This window comes from Eublepharis macularius, chromosome 12 (genome assembly GCF_028583425.1).
Source record: "Eublepharis macularius isolate TG4126 chromosome 12, MPM_Emac_v1.0, whole genome shotgun sequence".
NCBI lineage: Eukaryota > Metazoa > Chordata > Lepidosauria > Squamata > Eublepharidae > Eublepharis > Eublepharis macularius.
This window is the reverse complement of record NC_072801.1, coordinates 56,191,652-56,215,879: the sequence shown is the minus strand read 5'-3', so window position 1 is coordinate 56,215,879 and position 24,228 is coordinate 56,191,652. Positions and strand designations below refer to the sequence as shown.

Sequence of the window (24,228 nt, the reverse complement as noted above, 5' to 3'; positions counted from 1 at the left end):
AGCTTCTTCATAGGACAGGAAGGTTACCACTTTGGGAATGCAATAGTTCTGACCCAGGTTTGGGTAACGATCATCTGCACATTTAGAACAATCAGCCATATCTGAAAAAGAAAGGTGGTGTTACTAGTCATATAAAAATGCATAATGGTAGTCAGACTCAGCACTAGCCTTCAGTAGAAGTTGTCAAGTGATCAAGGAGTTCAAATAAAATGCTATACCCACAACCAATCTGTTCGATATTGTTCAGCATGACATTCTGCAGAGGGCAATTATCAGAGATTCAGGACAGTCCATTATGTTTCAAGGAAGAAGGAACTGCTTCTACTAAAACCAGCAGCCCATACAAATTCCCACCATTTCTAGAACAATGTAGCATGTGTCTTCTTGGCTTCAATAGGCAATACCTTTGTTGCCAATTCCAGTGGCAGACATTTGTTTGAGGGGTGTGTGTGCCTCCGCATCATAATAAGGTTAGTATATGAGGAAAGTTTTATTTAGGGAAATGTAAACAGGGTTTTCTTTTTCAATCTCTATTGTTTGGATAAATTTCACCTGTATCTTCCACTATAGTTTACACCACTTTAACAGGCCAGCAGGATTTGAGCTCTGAGTCGTGAAAGCTAACACGTGGGAAATCTTGTTGGATTCAAATTCTGCTGTTCTACTACAGACCAACTAGGCTACCCACCTAAACATTAAGCAGGCCTCTCTCTGCTGGCACCCCTCTTCCTCCTGCTCTTCAGACTGAGCGTCTGCTCAGACCTGACTATAATCTTGCCAAATCTGTCCCCTGTCCATATCCTGGCAAACCCCTTTGTTATGACCTGTACTTTCTTTGGGGTAGATTTTTCTTTTAATCTTCCCCTTACACCCTCTGGGTAGTTTGCTGCCACCAGGAATATATTATTCCAAAATATTTTATTCAAATTTCCCCTTTGGTAACGTGTTTAAGCGTCAGGCTCCTTTGTGGTTCTAATTGGCCCTGAGGATAGGAATGGGATATAGCAATGACAGCTACACTGGGATATAACAAAACAAAATAAATGCTTATATTTCAAGAAGCGTATTGGTTTCATAAAAGTAGTTCTTAGTTCTTAAAGTTACTTCCTATAAACTCATTCACACAGATCTCTTCTAAGGCTTCACACACAGTTAGCCTCCTTCACTAGACTCAATAGTTCTCTCACAAATACTTCAAATATAGGCAGCACATAGCTAGCCTCTCTTTCCCTGACTCTCATTCACAGAAATATTAAACCTGCTCAGGCAGCACACAGCTGGCCTCTCTTTCCCTGACTGAGTGTCCTTTCACAAACATGCTCAGTTCAGGTTCCACACAGGTTATATTTCTGTCATAAATACTTCAGTATACTCAGGCAGCACACAGCTAGCCTGCTTTCTTCTGACTGAAAAACTTCTCTCTTCACTCTCAGTCTCAAACTGCATTCACTCCGCCCACACTCTCAGTCATCAACCAATCATATCACTCACTCATCCCTCTCTCACCCCCACTCTTCACCTAGCTCAAACCAAGCATGTAAAGATACATGCACACATTTACTTGGAATCATTACACCCTTCTCTTCAAATGCTAAGCTCAGCCTTACAGTACCACTGTAGCTAGGGTGTTTCCTTTTTTAAAAGCCCTGATAAAGGGATGGGAAATGCCAGAGCTGAACACCACCATTTTGAAGGCAGTGCTGAATTCCATCCACCTCATGGATTGGCTGTGGGCAGAGACTGTGCCCAGAGTTGGACTGGCATTTCCCCTTTAAGTTGGGTCAAAGTCACAAGACACCCTCAAGCTGTGCTCAAAAAAAGCATAGTGTTGTGTAGAAGTTCCCAAATGAAGAGTATGTTGTGTGCCAGCTGGGAGGAAATCCCCATGTGGAAACAGCACAGCAATCCTTCTATCAAATGATGTTAATATGCTTAGAAAAAATATGGCTTCAGTGCTGTTCTGAGTATGTGGAAACCATAAGAGCAGTTTCAGATGGGTAGTAGTGTTTGTAGTAGCAGAACAATTGCTGAGTCCAGCAGCACCAACAACGATGTCCAGAGTATAAGCTTTTATGAGGCAAAGCTCACTTTTTCAGAGCAGTATGAACTTTGAACCAGAATTTTCATATTTGCCCACAAGCAAAAGGCACGTTGGAGGGCAAAGGGGAAACCTGATAACTGGTTTGGTTCAGCTGTTCAAGTGTCATTCATCACTTGTAGCTTGGCCCTGAGTCTGAAAGAAAAAAATAGTTCTGATGCTGATGAAAGCTACCATTGGAGATGTCAAATCTTTATGTTTATGGAGAATATTATATGCATTCTGTTCTGGATTATAGGCAGTCTTTTTGACAATGCCACTTCGGGTGCTTTCTGTAAAGAGCTGGATGTGAGTTGGCTTTGCGGGATTGCTGATAGAGAGAAGTGTCAGCATATATGTCATTTTCCAAATGGGCCTGTTGTAAGATGACTTGAGGAGGCTATAAAAGGTGCCGTAGCCTCAGCTCCAGCCTTCAGCCCCAGAAATGCCAGGTTCTCTGAGATAATGTAGCAGAGTCAGATTGCCCACTGTCCAGGAGAAAAATGTTCAGCTTCTTAAATTGAAGTTTATCACATGGAAATAGGAAATAGAAGCTTGTCAGGGTATTAAGCTAAATATCATCACCTGATGTGTTGCAGGTAGAACTGATATTAAAGAGACAACCAGAGAGACCAGTTTAAACATTGCCAATCTTTGGAACCCTCACGGACCTTTACTTTACAGGCCTCTTGGCTTTGAGAAAGGATCTGGCATGCTCCTCTCAAACATTTGTTAGGCAAGGAGTCCTGAAGACTGTGCAGAAGTGCAACAGGCCAAGAGGAACTCATCTGCATGTCCAGGGATGCTTACACAGAGAAGACCTGACTACTCTGCATCCCACTTAATTATGACCACCTTCCACATTTAAGGTTCTATAGTTTATTATTCTGCATATTGCAAGTCCTGTGAATCCAATAATATTGTGGCCCAACACTTGTCTGCACTTTTATTCCATATTCATGTGCAAAATATGTATGCTAAAGGCCTCACCATCTTTGTTTGATATCTTCCCTTCTGGACAACGGATGCAATTATAGCAGCAGAATGGCTCTTTCTCCTTCCGTTTCTTCCAGAATCCAGCATGACAGTTATAATTACAAATGGAAATGGGCTGTGCCTAACCCATCAGTGAAAAAGAAGAGTCTCATAAATAATAGGCATGAGATTATTATGGTTCAGGAGAAAACATGTTATGCAATGGCTGGTGTCCTAAGAATGATGATCCATGTTATTCAGTAGTTTATGTGTTTGATAACAATGTGAACCAAAGTTGACCGTGACTTTAAGGCTTAGGCACAAGTCCTATGTGCTGGGTTAAATGAGGGAGCCAGTGTTTATGTGCAGTATGTCCTTAACCCAAAACTATGTAGATATCACTAACTCAAGGTAGCTTTGAGAGGTCTACTATCAATCTTACACCAATCAGTTCCATACAACTTAGTCCCTAGAAAGTGTTCTTACATTTGCAGTGTAACTTAGAAATCTAACTGCAAGGTAGTTTAATATCATTGAACTTCAGACCATGTGGTTGAAACCCATGGTTACATTCTTCTATTGATATCATTGGACTGAGAGGGTTTTAACTCTCCTTTGGACGGCACAGTAAATATTATTCATGATCACATCACATGAGAAATACCTCTTCCTTTAAAATGAGAACTTTTCTTAACATATCAAGCCTACCTGGTTAAACCAGCTGTGCAGAATAATGACTTTCTTATTTATGAAGAGTGCTTGGCCTGGAGGAGTCTGGGGAGCCATCTGTCCAACTTTTATTTTAACAAAAGATTGATTTGGAAATACGATCCAGTTTTCAAGCTCAAATCCCACTAGAAACTCTCCATTTTGGTCAAAGGAAATCTTGTCCCCAGCACTGTTGTTGAATGAGACACTTATAAGAAAGTGGTAGAACTACATTGAGGAGGTTTTTTTTTAAAAAAAATGCAGTTGGATAACAGAGACCCAACTTTTCAGCTATATTATAAACACTGCTGTTTGTTGCATATCACAGTCATTTTACAGCCAGACTTTAAATTATAGGCTACTCCACCTTCAGTGGAGTTCAGTTCACCCTGACTCAAGAGTTTAGTATTACAGTGGATCCACCATTACTTCAAAAAAAGCAAAATGTAGATTCAACAAATGTTTTCTTCCAACTGCATTGAGCCAGGAAGATGGTTCCCCCTATCTTCTTGACTCGGCAAATTTAGCCCCCTGAATCCATTCCATGGTAACACCAAGACTAGACTATTGTAATGCACTCTACATGGGTCTGCCCTTGAAGTCCACTCAGAGACTCCAATTGGTCCAGAATGCCACAGTTTAATTATTATCGGGTGCTAGAAAAGGCAGGCACATGACACCTGTTCTGCAGTTACTCCATCAGCTACCTGGCTCAGTTCAAGGTACTGTTATTCACATACAAAGCCCTGCAGCGTTTAGGAACCATCTTATCTGCAGGAGTTCCTTTCCTCTCTACTTTCCTCCTGTGTTCCACCATGACAGCTCCAATAATCTATTCAAGGACTTCTGCAGGTGCCAACTTGCAAATGGGTAAGATCAACAAACACTCATACATGTGTTTTCTCTCTTCTGGTGGTTGTTGCACTTTCTTTCTCTTTCTGGAATGGCCTGTCTGAGGAGGACAGGAGGGTTTCCACACTCTTGTCTTTTTGCAAACTATGAAAAACAAAGTTGTTCAGGAGACTATTACAAAGGTATCAGGGCTGACTTCCGGTTTGGGATCCATGGAGGTCTAACGCAGCTCCATTTGCGGAGCTGACCGGACTGCCGTTTTAACCGGCCGGAGGGGTGAAAATAGCCCGCGGCCGACTGCTCTCAGGCGGGGAGCAGGCAAAGAACGCTCAAGACCCTAGGGTGAGCTAGATCTCGGATGAGGGGGGGCTCTACACAACGAGTCTCCCCCCGATCCTTGAGGTCCCACCTTGCGACGGGTCGGCTACAATCTCTGCGGCAGTTTTGGGGCCAATTCGGCTGGCATAAGACCTACATACCCAAGCTTCGATTGGGGGAAGAAGCTGAGAGGAGAACTTAAAATCGAAACAGCGATTACAACCCGAGAAAAGTGAAGAGAAGGTAAAGATCGTTATCTTTTGATACGGGACAGATTGACAAAAACAGAGAGGAAAAAAAAGTAGATTTTTAAACTGCAACAGACTAGTGAAAAGGAGGTGAAGACTCGGCAGGAGTTGTATTTGAAAAGAGACTAAGTTTAAAGAAGTTATTAAAGAAATCGGACTACTGTTTTGAATGCCTGTGGCTTTGGAGCTGTGAGAAAAAGACACCATCGCGAGACCTGCTGTAGGAAGACGGGAGACAGGAAGTGCGTAATAACAATAGAGTGGCTGGAGAGAAGCGGCCCTTGCCGGAGGACAGGAAGTAGGGAATCGCCATTTTTGAAAGGGGAAGGGTCGCGGCTTCAGCGGAAGAGGAAGTAGGCCATTTTGGATTACAACATCATAGAGAAACCATAGAGAAAAGGCGCCCGACATTTTGGACACTTTAAAATTTAATTTTGGCAAGAAGATTGGGACATTTGAAAAAGAAAAACGTTTAATTTTACGCCACGGAGTTAAGGAAGAGAGCGGATTCATGGGAGCGAGCTAAAGCAAGCCCCACGATGTCGAAAAAAGAGTGGCAATCGGCAATAGAAAATCTGGATAAAAATCTGGACAAAAAACTTTTAGATATGATTAAAGAGCTTAAGGACACGAAATTGGAGCTGATTAAAGAGGTTAAAGAGGTTACACAGACAGTAAAGTCGGAGCTGTCAGAAGTGAAAAAAGGTATGGAAACGATTCGTAGTGAATTACAAGGAACGCAGCAGAGAGTTAAAACAGTAGAAGACGCGATGGAGAATTTAATAGACACGCAACAAACAGAGATGAGATTGGTGAAGGGGAGAATGTCAGTTGCAGAAACTAAACACATGGAGAAGCAGCTACGTTTTCGTGGCCTGCCAGAAGTGGAAGGGAAGTCAGCGCAAGAACAGATGACTGAGGTGTTGGCTGAATACCTGGGGAAGGAGGAGGAGGAAGTTGTGGCTATCCTAGATGTGGCATACCGTGTGAATTCGAGAATTGCAACCCAGAGGAAATTACCAAGGGATGTGATTGTGCAGTTTACAACACGAAACATGAAAGAGAGGATTGTGACAAAACAGTTTCAAGATCCATTGGAGATTGATGGCAAGACGATTATTATAATGAAGGAACTGCCCAGATCAGTGTTATTGGACCGGAAAAAATACAAAGTGCTAATTCAGATTTTGAAGGACATGAAAATCAGGTACAGATGGGAGCTACCGGAAGGAGTGTCCTTTGAGTTTGGAGGGGCAAAAAAACGCATCAGATCTGAGCGAGAGATGGAGCGATTTATTAAGGACAATGAAAAAGACTTACCAACAAAACTATGAGTATGGAGTGTAAAGTATTATCTTGGAATGTAAATGGACTAAACTCACCGAATAAGAGGAAAAATATTTTTCATTGGCTACTAAAACAAAAATGTGATATTGTTTGTTTGCAAGAGACCCATATTAGAAAACAGGATGTAAAATATTTAAAATCTGGAAAACTGGGCAAAGAATTTGTAGCGGCCTCCAACAAGAAAAAAAGAGGAGTGGTGTTGTATATAAAAGAGGAGCTACAGCCAAAATTTGTTATGAGAGATGTGGAAGCTAGATTTGTAGCAGTGGAATGCATTTGGAATTTAAAGAGAGTGTTGGTAGTCGGACTTTATGCACCTAACGGTGCAAAAGAAAGCTTCTTTGAGGATTTAAGGAAGCATTTAGACGATCTTGTATATGACCAGATAATTCTTGCTGGAGACTTCAATGGAGTGACAGACTTGGAGCTAGACAAAAAGACTACAACGGCACAAAAGAAAAGAGGACTATTACCAAAGCTTTTGTTTGAGTTGATTCAACAAGAGACTCTCGAAGATGTACGGAGGAGAGAATATCCTAAAAGTAGACAGTTTACTTTCTATTCTGCAAGGCATTCTACATTATCAAGAATTGATATGATCTGGGCCTCAAAAGACTTAGCGTTATGGACTAAGGAGGTAGAAATAATGCCGATGGTAGGCTCAGATCACAACCCAATTATGTGGAAATTTGGAAAAAGGAGAAAAAGGAAAGCATGGAGAATAAATGAGGACTTGTTACAGGAAAGAGAGAATATGGAAATACTGAGAAGAGAGACAAAGTTTTTTATACAATACAACGTGAATAAAGAAGTACCAACCAACAAAGTTTGGGATGCGTACAAGGCGGTTGTAAGGGGCATACTAATGGACTTAAATGGTAGAGCAAGAAAGAAGAAAGAGGAGAAAAGACAAGAGATTGAGGAGAAAATAAAAGCCAAAGAAATACAGCTAAAAAAGAGACCAGGGAAAAAGAAGGTATACCAGGAAATCAAAATACTTCAAGAACAGCTAACAGCAATGAGCAATAAAGAATTGGAGTGGAATCTTAAAAGACTGAATCAAAAAGCGTTTGAGGGTGCTAACAAACCTGGGAAATACCTGGCATGGCAATTGAAGAAGAAAAGGGAAAAGAAAATAATAAATAAAATCTGTGAAGATAACAAAACGTATTTGGAGCAAACTACCATTAGTAGAGCCTTTTATAAATTCTACGCTAAGCTGTATAATAAAAAAGAAGTAAACAAAGAATCAATAGCATCATATCTGGAGAAAACCAAACTTCCAGAAATCTCGGAAGCTTGGAGAAATAAGTTGAACAGTGAAGTAACTGACGAGGAAATAAGCAAGGCAATACAATCCGCAAATCTAGGAAAGGCGCCAGGGCCAGATGGACTTACGGCTAAATTTTATAAGACAATGGCCAATGAACTGGCACCATTCCTAAAAGAGGTGATGAATGGAGTTTTCAGGGATCAAAGGATTCCAGATACTTGGAGTGAAGCGAATATATCATTGATCCCAAAAGAGGGCCAAGACCTGACTAACGTGAAAAATTATAGACCTATATCACTACTCAACAATGACTATAAAATTTTTGCGAAGATATTGGCGGAGAGACTGAAGGGGTGGCTCTCGGAAGTCATAGAGGAGGAACAAGAAGGCTTTTTGCCAGACAGACAAATAAGAGACAATTTAAGGACAGTGATCAATGCTATTGAATATTATGATAAGCGTTGTGACAAAGAGGTTGGTTTCTTCTTTGTAGACGCTGAAAAAGCGTTTGACAATTTAAACTGGGACTTTATGTTTGCCACTATGGAAAAGCTACAATTGGGAGAAAGATTCATCAGAGCAATTAAGGAAATTTACAGAGACCAGACTGCAGCAATTGTAGTGAATGATGAATTGACCAAGAAATTGACGATTAGTAAAGGAACAAGACAAGGTTGCCCGTTATCTCCATTGTTGTTCATTTTAGTATTGGAGATTCTGATGATACAAATACGTCAAGATGAGGAAATTCGTGGAATAAAAATAAAGGACTATTCATACAAGGTCAGAGCATTCGCGGATGACATAATGTTAATTGTAGAGGACCCATTGGAGAACATGCCAAAAGTGATAGATAAGATCAAGGTGTTTGGAGACTTGGCAGGTTTTTATATTAACAAAAAGAAGTCAAAGATATTATGTAAAAATATGACTAAGCAGAAACAACAATTGTTAACGGAAACAACGGATTGTGAAGTAACAAGCAAAGTGAAATATTTGGGAGTTGAACTGACTGCAAAGAATATAGACTTATTCAAAAACAACTATGAAAAACTATGGACTCAGATAGAGAGAGACTTGATCAAATGGAATAGACTGAATTTGTCATGGTTGGGCAGGATTGCAGCAGTTAAGATGAATGTGTTACCAAGAGTAATGTTTTTGCTACAGACAATACCAATCATCAGAGACTCTAAACAATTTGAAAAATGGCAGAGGAAAATATCAGATTTTGTTTGGGCAGGCAAGAAGCCTCGAGTGAAAGTAAAAGTTTTACAAGATGCAAAGGAAAGAGGCGGAATGCAACTGCCCAATCTGAGACTTTATCATGATGCAATCTGCCTAGTTTGGTTGAAAGAGTGGATGACACTAAAGAACAAGAAACTATTAGCCCTAGAGGGATATAAAAAAATTTTTGGATGGCACGCATACCTATGGCATGACAAAGTAAAGGTCAACTCGATGTTCCTGCACCATTTTGTACGGAGAAGTCTATATACAATCTGGAAGAAGTATAGAATTTTCCTACAAGAAGGAACCCCCTTGTGGGTGGTTCCATATGAGGTGATAGATCCGAGAGCTGTTGATAATGAACAACAATGTTTAACGTACAAAGAAATAACTAAAACTGAAGCATTTAAACTTAGAATAAAGACGCAAGAGGAACTATCACCTAATTATGACTGGTTCCAGTATAGACAGATTAGAGACTTATATAATTCGGACTCTGTAAAGGGGGGCATACGAACAGAGAACTCGGAACTAGAGCAGACCCTTCTTAAAGAAGACAAGAAAAGAATATCCAAGGTATACCAAGTACTGTTGAAATGGTATACCGAGGACGAGACAGTTAAAACACAGATGGTGAAATGGGCTATAAATTTTAATAAAGAAATAACAATGGAGGCATGGGAATACTTGTGGAAAACTACAATGAAGACAACGACATGTACTAATATTAAAGAGAACATTTACAAAATGATCTATCGTTGGTACATGACACCAAAGAAGATTGCGCTAGGGAATTTGAACACTTCTAATAAATGCTGGAAATGTAAGAAGCATGAGGGCTCCCTCTATCATATGTGGTGGTCATGTGAGGTAGCCAGGCAGTACTGGGGGGAAATAATAAGAGAAATGAGTGAAATTTTACAGTTTCAAATAAATAAGAACCCAGAACTCCTGCTACTAAACTTGGGAATGGAGGGAATTCCAGCCCATCATAGGACGTTAATATTTTATATGACAGCAGCAGCTAGACTTTTGTATGCGCAAAAATGGAAAGTACGAGAAGTGCCAACTATTGAAGATTGGATCTACAAATTGCTGTACATGGCCGAAATGGACAAGATGACAAGAAAACTGAGAAATCTGGACTCAGGGCAGTTTAACACAGACTGGGAGAAGCTGAAACAACATTTGGAGAAGAAATGGGAGGTGGGAGGAAAACTGTGGCAGTTTGAGAACTACTGAAGTATAATAAAATGTAGAGGGGGGTGACTTTACCGGGGGAGGAAGAGATAAATGTGAATTTATAAGCAGTTAGATTAACAGATTGATATATATATAGATATATATAGGTTAATAGATAGAACATTGATAGAAAATAATTAATGACAATGTTTAAATATAAGGATTGAGTAACCAACAGTATTTTCTTTCTTTGATAAGATCTATATAATGCACCAAACTGAATATACAGAAGAGTCAAATTGATTGACTATGTGATGAGCTATATAGAATTACCATAAAAAGATAGAATGAGTAATATATAGAGAATAAGTCAAATTGTTTGATTTGAATGTAAGATTTTTATGGTTTATGATATATAGGTTTATGATATATAGAAATATTTAAAAATGGTTTATCCAAGATGGAAACAAAGACTTACAGTTTGGGTATATAACAAGAAAAGTAGTTAAGGATGTACTGCTTAATATAATGGAGAATGTATATCTGTTTTAGATAGAGGAAATTAATAGAAGTAAGGGAAAAGGGACAAAGGGTGGGAAAGCTGTTGGAAGTCAACAAAAGGGGGGGGAAAGGGAGGGGGTTAGAAATGAAAAATTTGGGAAAAACTGAATGTAAATGTAAAAATAACGGATTCTAACCCAATAAAAATTTTTTTTAAAAAAAAAAACAAAGGTATCAGGGCTATACTATAACAGAATAGTTCAAGAGGGCATTTTGCAAAGGGAAAGGGTCTGTGGATTATATCACTGTGTTTATGACATACTATCAGTTTTCTGCATGAATTACTTTGTTGGTGCTTCAGTGTTTTCTAATGATGTGATACAGTTTGTCTCCATTATGCCTACACTCTATATCATGCCTGTGCTCACTCATGTTTTGCTAATCCTAGTCCGAGTATACTGCTTATTTGATGCCACTTTATATTGATTACATCAACCTACACTGTGCTTATTAAGTGTCTGTTTATATGGACTGTTACCAGTTTACACTGAGTGATCTGCTTTGAGTCTCAGTGCGAAAAGCAGACTATAAATGCAACAAATAAGTAAATCCCTTTTACTTTTCAGTTCATTTTAAATCTTTTGAGTGTCTGCTACCCTCTTGAAAGAGTCTGCTGAATGCAAACTCACAATGGCTTCAGAGAGTGAAGATTGTATGTATGAGTAGTCTTTGCCCCCCCCCGTTGAAATAAAAGGCAGAGACCAGGCTTTGGGTATAAATTAGGGCCACTTTATTAAATAATGTATAACACAACCTGTCATTGTGGCAAGGGATCTAACTGTGGTACAGATCAAGCCCTGGGGTCCCCTTGGACCTCCGCCTTGACCTGTCTGGGCGAGCCCCCACTGCCCCAGGGGTGTTCCATCCACCGGATATCTGGGACCCGGCAGCCAGGCAAGTGGTTCCCCTTTAAAGCTTCATCCCCCACAGCCATGGAGCCTGGACAAGGCCATCCCCAGGGTCCCCACCAGGCAGTCTGTCCTCATGGCTGGCAGCCGTACAGCCTCACCAGCCGCTCCTGACAGACCTCAATTCCCCTAAAGAGAATGCGCCAAGGGGGTCACCGGCCCGCACATTCTGATCCTATCCTACCAGTGGCCAAACTATTAACAACAACACCGCACCTAGTTACCAAACAACCCTGCAGTGCAATGTAGGTGAAAAACAACTCCCCTTTAAAGCCAATTAAGGGAGAAGAAAAAATTCCTACCTGGCCCTGATAAACAGCGACCAGCTAATCCTGCACTGCATAAAGGGAGAGGTGGGTGGGCCGAGCACGAGGCAGCAACTAAAATGGCCGGGAGAGCGGAGCCAGCGAATGCATTCAGGCTCCGCCCCCCCCGGCAATCCCCGGATGCCCGGGAAGAGACGGCTGCCTTTTTTCTTCCATGGCAGCAAATGCGGCCCCCAGCCCAAGCAGCCTGGTCTGTTGGCCGGGAGGGCCATATTGTTATCAGCAGTCATAATTTAGATGGATGATTTCACAGGCATCAGCTTCATTGAATAGACTTGTTTGATGCTTTTCTCACAATATTTAAAATATAGTGCTGAGAATAAGCTGTTACATGGAATTTTTCATATTTTGTTTGCTTTTCATATTTGTATTTGAGCAAGATTTGTCAGAGCTCTGACTCCAAGAAACTCTTGCCCTAGAAACCTAGTTGGTCTTTAAGGTGCTACAGGACCCAACCCTTGCTCTTCTACTACAGACTAACATGGCTACTCACCTGAAATGTATTTGAGTTTGTAACTAGTAGAAGATGAAACACACACAAAGCTGCCAGATATTAAAAAGACCACTGGCCCATCAAAGTCAATATTGTTTGTTCAGACTGGCAGCAGTTCTCCAAGGTCTCAAGTAGAAGTCTCTTGCATCATCTACTACCTGGTCCTTTTAACTGGAGATGCCGGGGGCTGAACTGGGGTCATTCTGTGTGCCAAAGCCTCCTGATCATTGTCCATTAGACAGATTATTCTTACCCAGGGAATGCAACGTAGGTTAACATATGTAATCTGGTGATGCATTCCCTGGAGGTTATCACATAAACACACATAAACATGGGATTTTATGTATGGAAAATGGTTCCAAAAATCATTTTACATACATGTTATCTTTGGTCTCTTTAAATGACAGTCCCTATGACATCTTTCTGTATCATTATACATTGCATATTGCTTTGAGTTCTGTGTTATATAGTCTGATGATTTTCTTAAAAGTGCCATTCAAGTATTGTATATTAACATATCTTTTAAAATTATTTTTAGCTCACAATTTTCCCTGATAAAAACACTTGGTGGAATATTCTACAATTTGACAAAATAAATCATAATAAAAACATGAGCCACAATAAAATTGGTTAACATTTGAAAACCCCAGCAATAAAAAAAATCATTAGAAAGCTGAGCAAATTACCTGCCATGGACGCTGATTCTGAAACTGCGTTCTGTCCTCTGTAATCGTTCTAATTTTTGATTTAGACAAATGCATGGTATGTCGAGCATGAGCCACAGCATGGAGAGCATTGTAGATGCTGTAGCTGTGGCCGGACATCTTCATATCAAAGATATGCTCAGGAAGGTTCTCCAGTCTCTCTTCTCCAGTGCAGTTCTTCATATTCATATGGGCCAGAAGAGAATTTGGACAGCAGAGTCAAATGCAGATGACCAGAAGTCTTTGAAAAAGCCATCTCCCTCATTTCCAGAAGGGTTCTGGCTCTTCAGAAATTGTTTGAATCCCCAAAGTTCATTAGAATGAATTGCAACTGATATTGCCCCATGGAACACCTGGATGCCCCAACTTTTTTCATTAGCAAATGATTTTAACTCTATTGGGGCTGTGAAAATCCAGACTTTACCTCTGTGTTTTTGTCTTGGCCGTTTTCACACTACTAACCTGCTTCCGTAACGTTGCGAAACGTCGTGCAAAAAAAGCGGAATATAGCATCTTCTTGTGAGATTTTTGCGCGATGTCGTACAAAACTCTTGCAAGAAGATGCTATCTTCCACATTTTTTGCACGACGTTTCGCAACGTTATGGAAGCAGGTTAGTAGTGTGAAAATGGCCCTTGTTTCTTTTATGTTAGAAACAGTTACCAACCATCTCAAAACTATCATGGCAGGGTTATCTCCTTTGAAGATGAATACATTGGCATTGCTTTTCATAACTTTATCATAAATGCCGATCCACCACATTCCAAAGACTGTGTCAGTATCATAACTTAGATTGGTATAGGAATGCGTGAAAGCAAAACAGATTCCGTGCTGGGAAAAGAGTGGAAGCATCATCTTTATGAACCATTCTAAATGCTCCCCAATGGCCTCAAAGAATCCAACCCATGTCCACTTGAAATATAGGAGTAATTGAAGGATTCCCAGGTACAGGTGGGTGTCATTTGGGACCATTTTGTAAAAGGAAGGGACTTGAGTATTATCCATCTTTATTGGAGCAGAACCACAAAAGAACTAAAGAGCAATTTTGAAAATAAAGTAGGAACATGTATATTTGTTCATTCTTGCAGTGAGATATTGCATAAAATGTAAGAATGATTCCCATATATTAACTTTCCTTAGATACTGTTGGGTTTACTGGGTCTAACTGTCAATTCTCTGTTATTTCATTCAATGTCCTCATTGATAAAATTGTATCTCTCTTTAATAAATTGTATTTAACAATACAAATTACATAGGAATGCATATTGTCAGGGGACAAATAATGTCAGGGTCTGTTTGTATAGTGCCTGAAAGGAAGCAACCTGAGTAACACCATGTTTAATTCTGTAGTTGTTTAGTCTTCTTTTCCCTCTAGGCCCCACCACCTGCGAGGAGCCGATTCCATGGGAGAGGATACTGTCTTATCTATTCTTCGAGCCGATTCGACCTTGGGCTGGTGTTCCCACAGAGAACTCTCCTGCTATGTGAACTCTGGGGGGAGGCTGGGCTCTGAGAGTGTGAAATGTAACAACTTTCGTTCTGTGTCTCATTCCTAACAATGCTTTGTTCAGCCAGGATCTCTAATCCTGGAATATGGACGTCTGGGTCTGAATGCTGTCTTTCAAAATAAAACCTTTTGAAATCAAAAGACCTTGTCTTCTTGCAGAAGGGACTAAGACAGACTCTCGTGTCTGGAATGCCATAGTCTGACAAATAAGACATACAGACATAAGACATATTTTATTTTATTTCATTTACTTTATGTGTACACTGTCTTTCTTCCCGGTGGGGACCCAAAGAGGATCACATTGTTTTTCTCTATTCCATTTTACTCTCACAACAACTCTATAAACTAGAATGTGTGTGACTGACCCCAAACTACTCAGCAAGCTTCCATAGCAGAGTGGGGATTTGAACTTGGGTCTCCCAGATCCTAGTCTATCCCTCTATCCACTGCACCACACTGGCTCCCAGGTATATTTTGACTTGCCTGCATCCATAATCAGAGTTCATTGTGTAACTTTAGCATATGGTTATCTGGAAGTAGAAATGGGCACGAACAGCATTACAAATGGAAAAAACCACGAACAGCCCATTTGTCTGTTCGTGAACAAGCCGTTCATGAGGCTTCATTCTAAATGAACAAGTGGGCTTTGCAAGCCTTGTTCATTGCCTTTGTCAGCCATTTGTCAAGCCAGACAGTCTGGGGCCTTTCAATCAATTCCCCTGGCAATGGCAGGGACTGAAATTTGTCTGAACTCCTTCTGGTTTTCCTTCTGGCTTTAACCCTTCAAAGTACTTCCAGCAGAGAGTCCCCTTTTTGCCACTGTGAAGAGAAAATGACAACAAAGGGGAAAGAAGACCCATGCATCATGCCTTTCCTGGGGTGCAATCTCTCTGAATCTTGGGAGGTCTTCGGAGGACAATGAGGACTATGTCCCGTGCAAATTTGGTGGGTATTGGACATTGGGAAGGTCAGTTTGTAACCCCTCAAAGTAGCTTCCAGCAGGGAGTCCCATTTTTGCCACTGTGAAGAGAAAATGATAACAAAGGGAAGGACCCATGGATCATGTTTTTCCCAGGGTGCAATCTCTCTGAAACTTGGGGGGTCTTTGGAGGACAGTAAGGACTATGTCCCTTGGAATTTTTTTGGGTATTGGACATTGGGAAGGTCAGTTTATGGGGTGTTTAAAGGGCTCTGCCCCTTGCACGTGGCAGGAAAGGGCCCTTTAAACTATCAGCTGGCAATGGATGTTGTGGGTTTTCCGGGTTGTATTGCCGTGGTCTTGGCATTGTAGTTCCTGATGTTTCGCCAGCAGCTGTGGCTGGCATCTTCAGAGGTGTAGCACCAAAAGACAGAGATCTCTCAGTGTCACAGTGTGGAAAAGATGTAGGTCATTTGTATCTACTCAGGAGGGGTGGGGTTGAGCTGAGTCATCCTGTAAGAGTTTCCCAGGGTGTGGAATGCTAATGGCGGGAGGCTTCACTGTATCCTGAGGAGGTTCTTTTGCATATGGATTGGTGCTTGATGTGCTAATCTTCTCTGCAGGGCTATTGTCGGGGATAGAATGTTTTGTTAGCCTGGTGTTTTTCAGAACTGGAAACCATGCTCTGTTCATTCTTAAGGTTTCTTCTTTCCTGTTGAAGTTTTGCTTATGCTTGTGAATTTCAATGGCTTCCCTGTGCAGTCTGACAAAGTAGTTTCAACAGGAAAGAAGAAACCTTAAGAATGAACAGAGCATGGTTTCCAGTTCTGAAAAACACCAGGCTAACAAAACATTCCATCCCCGACAATAGCCCTGCAGAGAAGATTAGCACATCAAGTACCAATCCATATGCAAAAGAACCTCCTCAGGACACAGTGAAGCCTCCCGCCATTAGCATTCCACACCCTGGGAAACTCTTACAGGATGACTCAGCTCAAACCCACCCCTCCTGAGTAGATACAAATGACCTACATCTTTTCCACACTGTGACACTGAGAGATCTCTGTCTTTTGGTGCTACACCTCTGAAGATGCCAGCCACAGCTGCTGGCGAAACGTCAGGAACTACAATGCCAAGACCACGGCAATACAGCCTGGAAAACCCACAACAACCATCGTTCTCCGGCCGTGAAAGCCTTTGACAATACATATCAGCTGGCAGATGGCAAGGGGAATTTCCCCTGCCAGCTGATAGTTTAAAGGGATCTTTAAGGGGTCATGAACAATGAACAATAAACATGTTTGTGAACAGAGTCATGTTTGTTACTGTTTGTTGTTCATTGTTCATGGATGGCAATGAACAACGAACAGCTTGTTCGGGTTTTTTCCCATTCGTGCCCATGCCTACCTGGAAGTCAGTTAAATTTAACTGGTTGTTCTACAGGCTATGTTGTTTTGATATGCTGGATTTTTTTCTGGGGGAAGTTGTTTTTAGAATTATTTTTGGGCACGATTTTCAAGTTCCGGAATTTTGGCACCCCAAAGCATGCCCTGTAGAAAAGCCTGACTGGGACTTAAAAATGATCCCTCTTGCTTTTTAAATGATTAAAGAAAAAAAGAGAAAGAAGGCATCATTTAATGACTGTCTAGGGCTCTCTGGGATCTTCCTTGTTTGGGCTGCTGGCTGCAATTCAACCCAACAGTTAGAGTATAGCTGCTGGGCCACTGGGCTCTGGCTAAAAATCAGAGCCAGCTAGGGCTTTGTGTGGAGCAGGTAGCAATGCCCTCCCCATGCCTTAACCCAGCCAGTATTAGGTGCGGAGAAGGTGGCAATGCCCACTCCACCTCAACCCAGCTGATTTTAGGAGCAGAGCAGGTGGCAATGACCACTCCTACTTCAGACGCCCGGTATTAGAAATGGAGCAGGTGGCAATGCCCATCCCCACATTAACTCAGCTAATATTTGGAGTGGAACAGGTGACAATGCCCATCCCCTGCATTTATCCAGCTAATATTAGGAGCAGAGCAGGAGGCAACACCCGTCCCCTTTCAGGCAGCTGGGATCAGGAGCAGAGAAGGTGGCAATACCCACTCTCTGCCTTAACCCAGTTGTTATTAGGAGCGGAGCAGGTGGCAACGTCGGCCCTAACCTTAAGCCAGCTAATATTAGGAGTGAAGCAAGTAGCAATGCCCTCCACTCACCCAGTTGGGATCAGGAGCAGACTAGGTAGCTATGCCCACTCTCTGCCTTAACCCAGCCAGTATTAGGAGCAGAGCAGGTGGCAATGCTCATCTCCAGCCTTAACACAGCCAGTAATAGGGGAGGAGCATTTGGCAATGCCCATCCCCACATTAACCCAGCTGGTAGTAGGAGCAAAGCAGGTGGCAATGCCTGCCCCTAACTTATCACAACTGGCATTAGGAGAGAAGCAGGTGGCAATGTCCACCCCCACCTTAACAGCTGTTAAAAGTGGAGGAGGGGAAAAGCCCACCCCCACCTTAACCCAGGTGTTATTAAGAGCAGAGCAGGTGGCAATGTCCACCCCTGTTGTAACCCAGCTGGTATTAGGAGTAGAGCAAGTGGCCATGTACACCCCCACCTTAACTCAGCTGGTATTAGGAGCTGAGCAGGTGGCAATACACCCCCCCCTCCTTATTGCAACTGGCAATAGGAGCTGAGCAGGTTACACTGCCCACCCCTGCCTTAACACAGTGGTTATTAGGAGCGAAGGAGGTGGAAATGCCCACCTGCCTTCACCCAGCTGGGATCAGAAGCAGAGGAGGTGGCTATGCCCACCCCTCTTCACCCAGCTGGGATCAGGAGGGGAGCAGGTGGCAATGCCCACCTTGTGCCCTCACCTTGGTGGGATCAGGAACAGATCAGAAGGCAATTCCCTTCTTCCCTTCACCCAGAAGGGACAAGAAATGGAGCAGGTGGCAATGCCCACCTCCTTCAACCTACTTGAATAAGGCACTGAGCAGGCAGCAATGCCCACTCCATCTGCACCCTGTTGGTATCAGGCGCCAAGCAGGCAGCAATCTCTACCCCCCCCCTTTAACCTGTAAGAATCAGGAGCAGAGAAGGTGGCAATGCCTGCACCCCCTTCACCCAGTTAGGATCAGGAACAGAGCACTTAGTAAAACCCATCACCCACCTTCACCTGTCGGGATCAGGCAAGGAGCAGGAGGTAGTGCTTGCTCCTCCCTTCACCCAGCAGGGAACAGGTGGCAATGCCCACCCCCCTCACCCAGCTGGGATCAGGCTTGGAGCAGGCAGTGCCTTAATCGCTCACCTCATAATACCTTAATCACTCACCACATAAAAGAGTATTAGTTTTGTCTTTTCTGAATCTAATGCCCATCAATTTCATTGGATGTCTAGTATTATGGGAGAGGGAGAAAAAGTCCTCTCTATCCCCCTTGTCTATGCAGTGCATAAATAATTTATAAACCTCTACCATGCCCTCCTTTAGTTGTCCGTTTTCTAAATTGAAAAGTCCCAGACACTCCCTGTGTTTTACCCATTCTACTTTGTTGCTGCTCCTCTCACATCAACCATTAGATATGCATCTTTCCTCATCTAAGGCAGAGAGCTGAGGAATTCTCACTACGGTCATCTTGTATGTGACACAGCTGGATCATGGATCCAAGTCATTGTTATTGAAATAGCTCCTAAAATTTCCCTTTAATCAATGAAATCTAATTCTTATCTATCCAGAAGGATCTATATAGATATCATAGATAAATATATATATTATAAATTATTAAAAGGCATACAAAACAATCATAGCTGTAAGTAATTATAAATAAATGAATGAAACAATTGCTACACCATACCAAGAATGAAGACATCAAAATACAATATGTTTGTTAAGCTAAAGTTTATTAAATTTTTAGATAAAATTTGAAACAACCTGAATGAGACCATACGAACACACTCCATAAAAGATAAAACAAAATAAAATGTTAATAGAGTAGCCTAGTCAGCACAGCTAAGCATATGACTGTGTGCTGCTGAGATGATAAACTTACAGGGAGCCTGCTTTACTTTATTAAGGGAATAAGAGTCCTTTTAATTTAGGAACTCCACTTAGGATGGGAAAGAGAATAGATAGATCTATCTAAGACAGATAGAGCTTAGTCTGTCTATCTAAGGTAGGATGCCAGTGGAGACAGGCAGAGTAGAATTCCTTGACAGTAGCAATCTACACATCACAGGGCTAGCATTACCAACAGGCAGTGTTGGCTTTTTTAAGTGTTTGAAAAAATGGGTGACAAGTTGTGGATGCGAACAAAGCCAAATCCCTAGCCAAGCAGAGAACAGAGAGAGAGCCTCTTTCACTTTAGCCAAGAAAGACCATCCTGACTTTCCTTACACAATTTTAGCTACAATATAGAAGTGGATTACCTTTATTTAACTCTGTTCTTAATTCAATGCTTCCATTAATTAGAGCATTCTTGTAGAAATGAGAATTTAAGCACATTAAGAAACACTTTTCAAATTGAAACTTTTCCTATCTTTTTATCATCAGATCTCTTTTGTTAATTTCAGGCCTCAGAATAATAATGTGACATTTAGGGAAGAAGATGCAACCCAGCAGTCCTGCACCAGAAGCTAGGATTGAAAAAATTTCTACAGCTACCATGTATTTTCCCTTGGTGCTCAGGTAGGTTGGAACAAAGGATAACCAAACACTGCAGAACACCAACATGCTGAAAGTGATAAATTTGGCTTCATTGAAGCTGTCAGGTAACTTCCTAGCGAGGAAAGCCATAGTGAAGCTGACCAGGGCCAGGAAGCCCATGTAGCCCAAGACACAGTAAAACATAGCCACAGAGCCCTCATTACATTGCAGGATAATTTCATCCCTCTCTGAGTCCATATCGGCATCTGGGAATGGAGGAGAGGTTGCCAGCCACGCACAACACATGCCTGCCTGAATAAGGGAACACACAAGAACAATGGAGTTGGCCAGTCTTTTACTGACCCATTTCCTTATCCTGCTTCCTGGTTTGGTAGCCATGAACGCAAGAACCACAATGATGGTTTTTGCCAGCACGCAAGACACAGCCACTGAGAAGACAATGCCGAAAGCAATTTGTCTGAGGAGACACATCATTTTCTTAGGACAGCCAAGGAAGAGAAAAGTACAAAGGAAGCAGAGCAGGAGGGAGATGAGGAGGGTATAGCTGAGGTTCCGGTTATTTGCTTTGACGATGGGAGTGTTGTGGTTCTTGACAAAGGTCCCCAGCACCCAAACTGTGATCAAAGACAAGAAATAAGCAACAACCATTAAGCCGATCCCCAAAGGTTCTGTATGAGACAAAAAGATGACTGCCTTGGGAATGCACTGATTTTGCTCCCTGTTTGGATACTGATCTTGGTGGCAAGGAGAACAGGAATCCATGTCTGGGGAAAGAAGAGAGGCACTTTCAGAGATGATTCAGGTGTTGCTTTCAAACACTGAGGAAGCTGGTTTTGTTTCACTAAAGGCTATGCATTTTTTTAAAAAATCTCTTGTTCTTTTCCTTTTAATAGTGATCTATAGGAATGTCTGTTAAGAAAGGATAAATACATTCCATATCACAATGTTATAAAATACATTAACAACAATAGCTCGTCCATATTATATGGATCCATGGGTAAGAATTAATACAAGTAAGAATGTAGGTTTGTGAGGAATATCTGTGCTCCAACTCCTGTTGCCTTCCACCACTTAGAGCAGTGAGAGGAGAACATTTGCACCTTTATATCACTTCTAGGAAAACATTGAAGTGATATAGGGTAGTGCTAGGTATTGCCAAAACCTCTATGCTTTTACCATAATGTTTCCTGCAATTTCTAGAGCTACCCAACATTTGTGGAGAAGTACATGGCATATTCTGGACCCTGCCCCATTTCTCTGCCCCCAGGTTTCCCCACAAGATGCCAGGAATGTCATGGCAGGCAAAAGTGAAGTGCTACTATTGAAGATTTGCTTTCTCTGGTTGCCACCACACAACTCACCTCTGAAGGCAGGGCCATGGACAGGTGGGCTTTTGAGTCAGCTTGCTTTACTTAGCTGGCAAACTGGACATTCTAGGAGGAAGTTGTTCTTCAAGTACCCTGGGATTTAGGGATTCAGGGATTTAAATGTAAAAACTGGCAATTTGATTTGTGCCTGGAAAGAAGTCAGCAGAGAATTGACTCTGATAACTTGATTGGCCTACATCATGTTATTTTATTCTTTATTTGACAATCTAATGCAGTGTCTTCAACTTTTCCAGTCACTGCACCCAAGAGTATGGGGCCCACTGAACTGCAAGCACATGGCAGGAAGTCACATGACATCTGATTCATTTGAGAGGAAGAGGAAGAACCAAAGTTGTGCCCTCACTGATGTCAAGGCCAGGGACATGGAGACCAGATCAAAAGAGCTAGGGACAGGAAATCCAATGAACAAAGACAGGTAAGATAGTGAGGCATAGGCCAAAGGTTTGAGCCATGGTGTTATCTTCCTCACTAGCTTGCCTCACCATCCTGCTATTTTTAGCATGCATCAGAGAAGTAGAGGCTTGGCAGCCTTGCTATCTACACAGCATATCCTTCCAAAACGGGGCGGGGGGGAGAGGGAGAGAGAGAGAACTCATGACTAGAGATGGACATGAACCAGAAAAAAAACGAACCATGTGGTTCATGGTTCGTTAAATTTCAGGAACCACGGACCACAAAGTTTCACGAACCTGCCCCTGGTTTGTGAACCAGTTCATTTGGTTTGTGAAAACGTCACATCCAGGGTCAGAAAATCATCACTTCCAGGTCAGCAGGAGGTCACTTCCAGGCCAGAAGAAGGTCACTTCTGGCTCAGTAGAAGGTCTGCAGGAAGTCCATCTGATTGATTGGCACCAGGCTGTCTGCAGTCACGAACCAGCCTAAAGTTCGTGGTGGTTTATCAGAAATGGGGTCTGACGAACCGCAGTTCGTGAATAGGGGTGTGCAAGGAAAAAACTTTCGGCTTTCTTGTTTCGGGATTACCCGAAACAAGATTCTCTACCGGCATTAGCCGAAAGCCGAAACAAGAATCTCTTTCGGGATTCGGGATTCGGCATTATTTCGGCATTCTTTCGGGATTCTTTCGGGTTTTTTTGCTGGGAAAATGCCTCCGTCTTTCAGGACGCCTGGAGGAGGCATTTTCCCACCAAATAAGCCCAAAATTGGTGGGGACCTTCCTCTAACCCTTCTCTAACAACTACCCAAGTTTCAGACAGATTGGACTTTGGGGGGCCATATTATGGCCCCCCAAAGCAGGTCCCCCCATCCTCCCCATAAGAAAGCAAAGGAGCAGCATATTGTTAGCATGCTGCTGCTGATCTTTCTTCATTATTTCCTTCCTTTGCCAGGGGTGGCATTTTGCATGCAAAATGCCCCCCAGCCCTCAGGGGCCCTTCTCCCACCCCTCCTCCCACCCCCCACCAAGGCTCAGCCTGCTCCCACTTGGGGGGGCCATTTCATGGCCTCCCCCAAGTAGGTGCTCTAATCTCTACCACTGACAGCTGGGGGAGGCTTGTGTTGCCAGGGGTGGCATTTTGCATGCAAAATGCCCCCCAACCCTCTGGGGCCCTTCTCCCACCCCTCCTCCCACCCCCCACCAAGGCTCAGCCTGCTCCCACTTGGGGGGGCCATTTCATGGCCTCCCCAAGTAGGTGCTCTCAGCCCCTAAAGTCCACCCTTCACAGCCCCACACAAACCCAATTCCCCCCCAGCTGCCACACACAGACCCAAATCCCCCCAGTAGCCCCTCACAGACCCAAATCAACCCCCACCTGCCCCACACCCACCATAACCCCAGGAACAGGCTGGCCTGCCCTCCCCTTTTGGGAACCCCTAAACTCTCTTTCCCAGGGCAGTTCTGCACAGACAAGGGGTGCCACAATGGTGGCAGTGCCAAATCGTCCCTGGGAAAGAGCACCTGCCCTGGCACACAGACAACCACCCCCCTGACCCCCCCACCACCCGCAGAGAAGGCTGGCCAGCCTGCCCCATTGTTCCCTATGCTGGGAACCAACCTCCCATCAAAGAAGGGAACACAGACACACAATCATTAAGTTTAAAAAACCTTTATTTTCTCATTTTCAAATTACAAGTAGTCAACAAATCACAACATATTACACTTATTGTCCCTCATAGCACAACACAACACAATTAACTACACATCAGAGAATCTTAAACACAATTTTTTTTTTGAAATGGACAAACAGTAAAGTTTTGAACATTACAACAGGTCACATAGTGAGCGGGCACAACAGGGCATGGAAACAGAAGATGATCATAATAACTACCAGCCTAATACAACTCTCCCTCCATAACATGACTTAATGGGGGGGAACCACTGCAACAAAATCCCCCCCAACCCTCTGGGGCCCTTCTCCCACCCTTCCTCCCATCCCCCCACCAAGGCTCAGCCTGCTCCCACTTGGGGGGGCCATTTCATGGCCTCCCCAAGTGGGTGCTCTGCTCTCATCTCTACCACTGACAGCTGGGAGAGGCTTGTCTTGCCAGGGGTGGCATTTTGCATGCCAAATGCCACCCTCACCCTCAGGGGCCCTTCTCCCACCCTTCCCC

General features: G+C 42.7%; 1 protein-coding gene across 1 annotated transcript in view; it reads right to left on the bottom strand.

Annotated features, from left to right (window-relative positions):
* Positions 1–16,350: 16,350 nt before the first annotated feature.
* LOC129339477 (vomeronasal type-2 receptor 26-like) overlaps positions 16,351–24,228 on the bottom strand; it is a gene marked incomplete at its 3' end in the record, with an annotated part of 29,367 nt that continues 21,489 nt past the window's right edge. The window contains exons 6-7 of the mRNA XM_054994058.1: positions 20,174–21,036; positions 16,351–16,383 (exon numbers count right to left, since the gene is read on the bottom strand). Coding sequence (XP_054850033.1) covers positions 16,351–16,383; positions 20,174–21,036 — 896 coding nt within the window. The remainder of the gene's footprint in view (positions 16,384–20,173; positions 21,037–24,228) is intronic.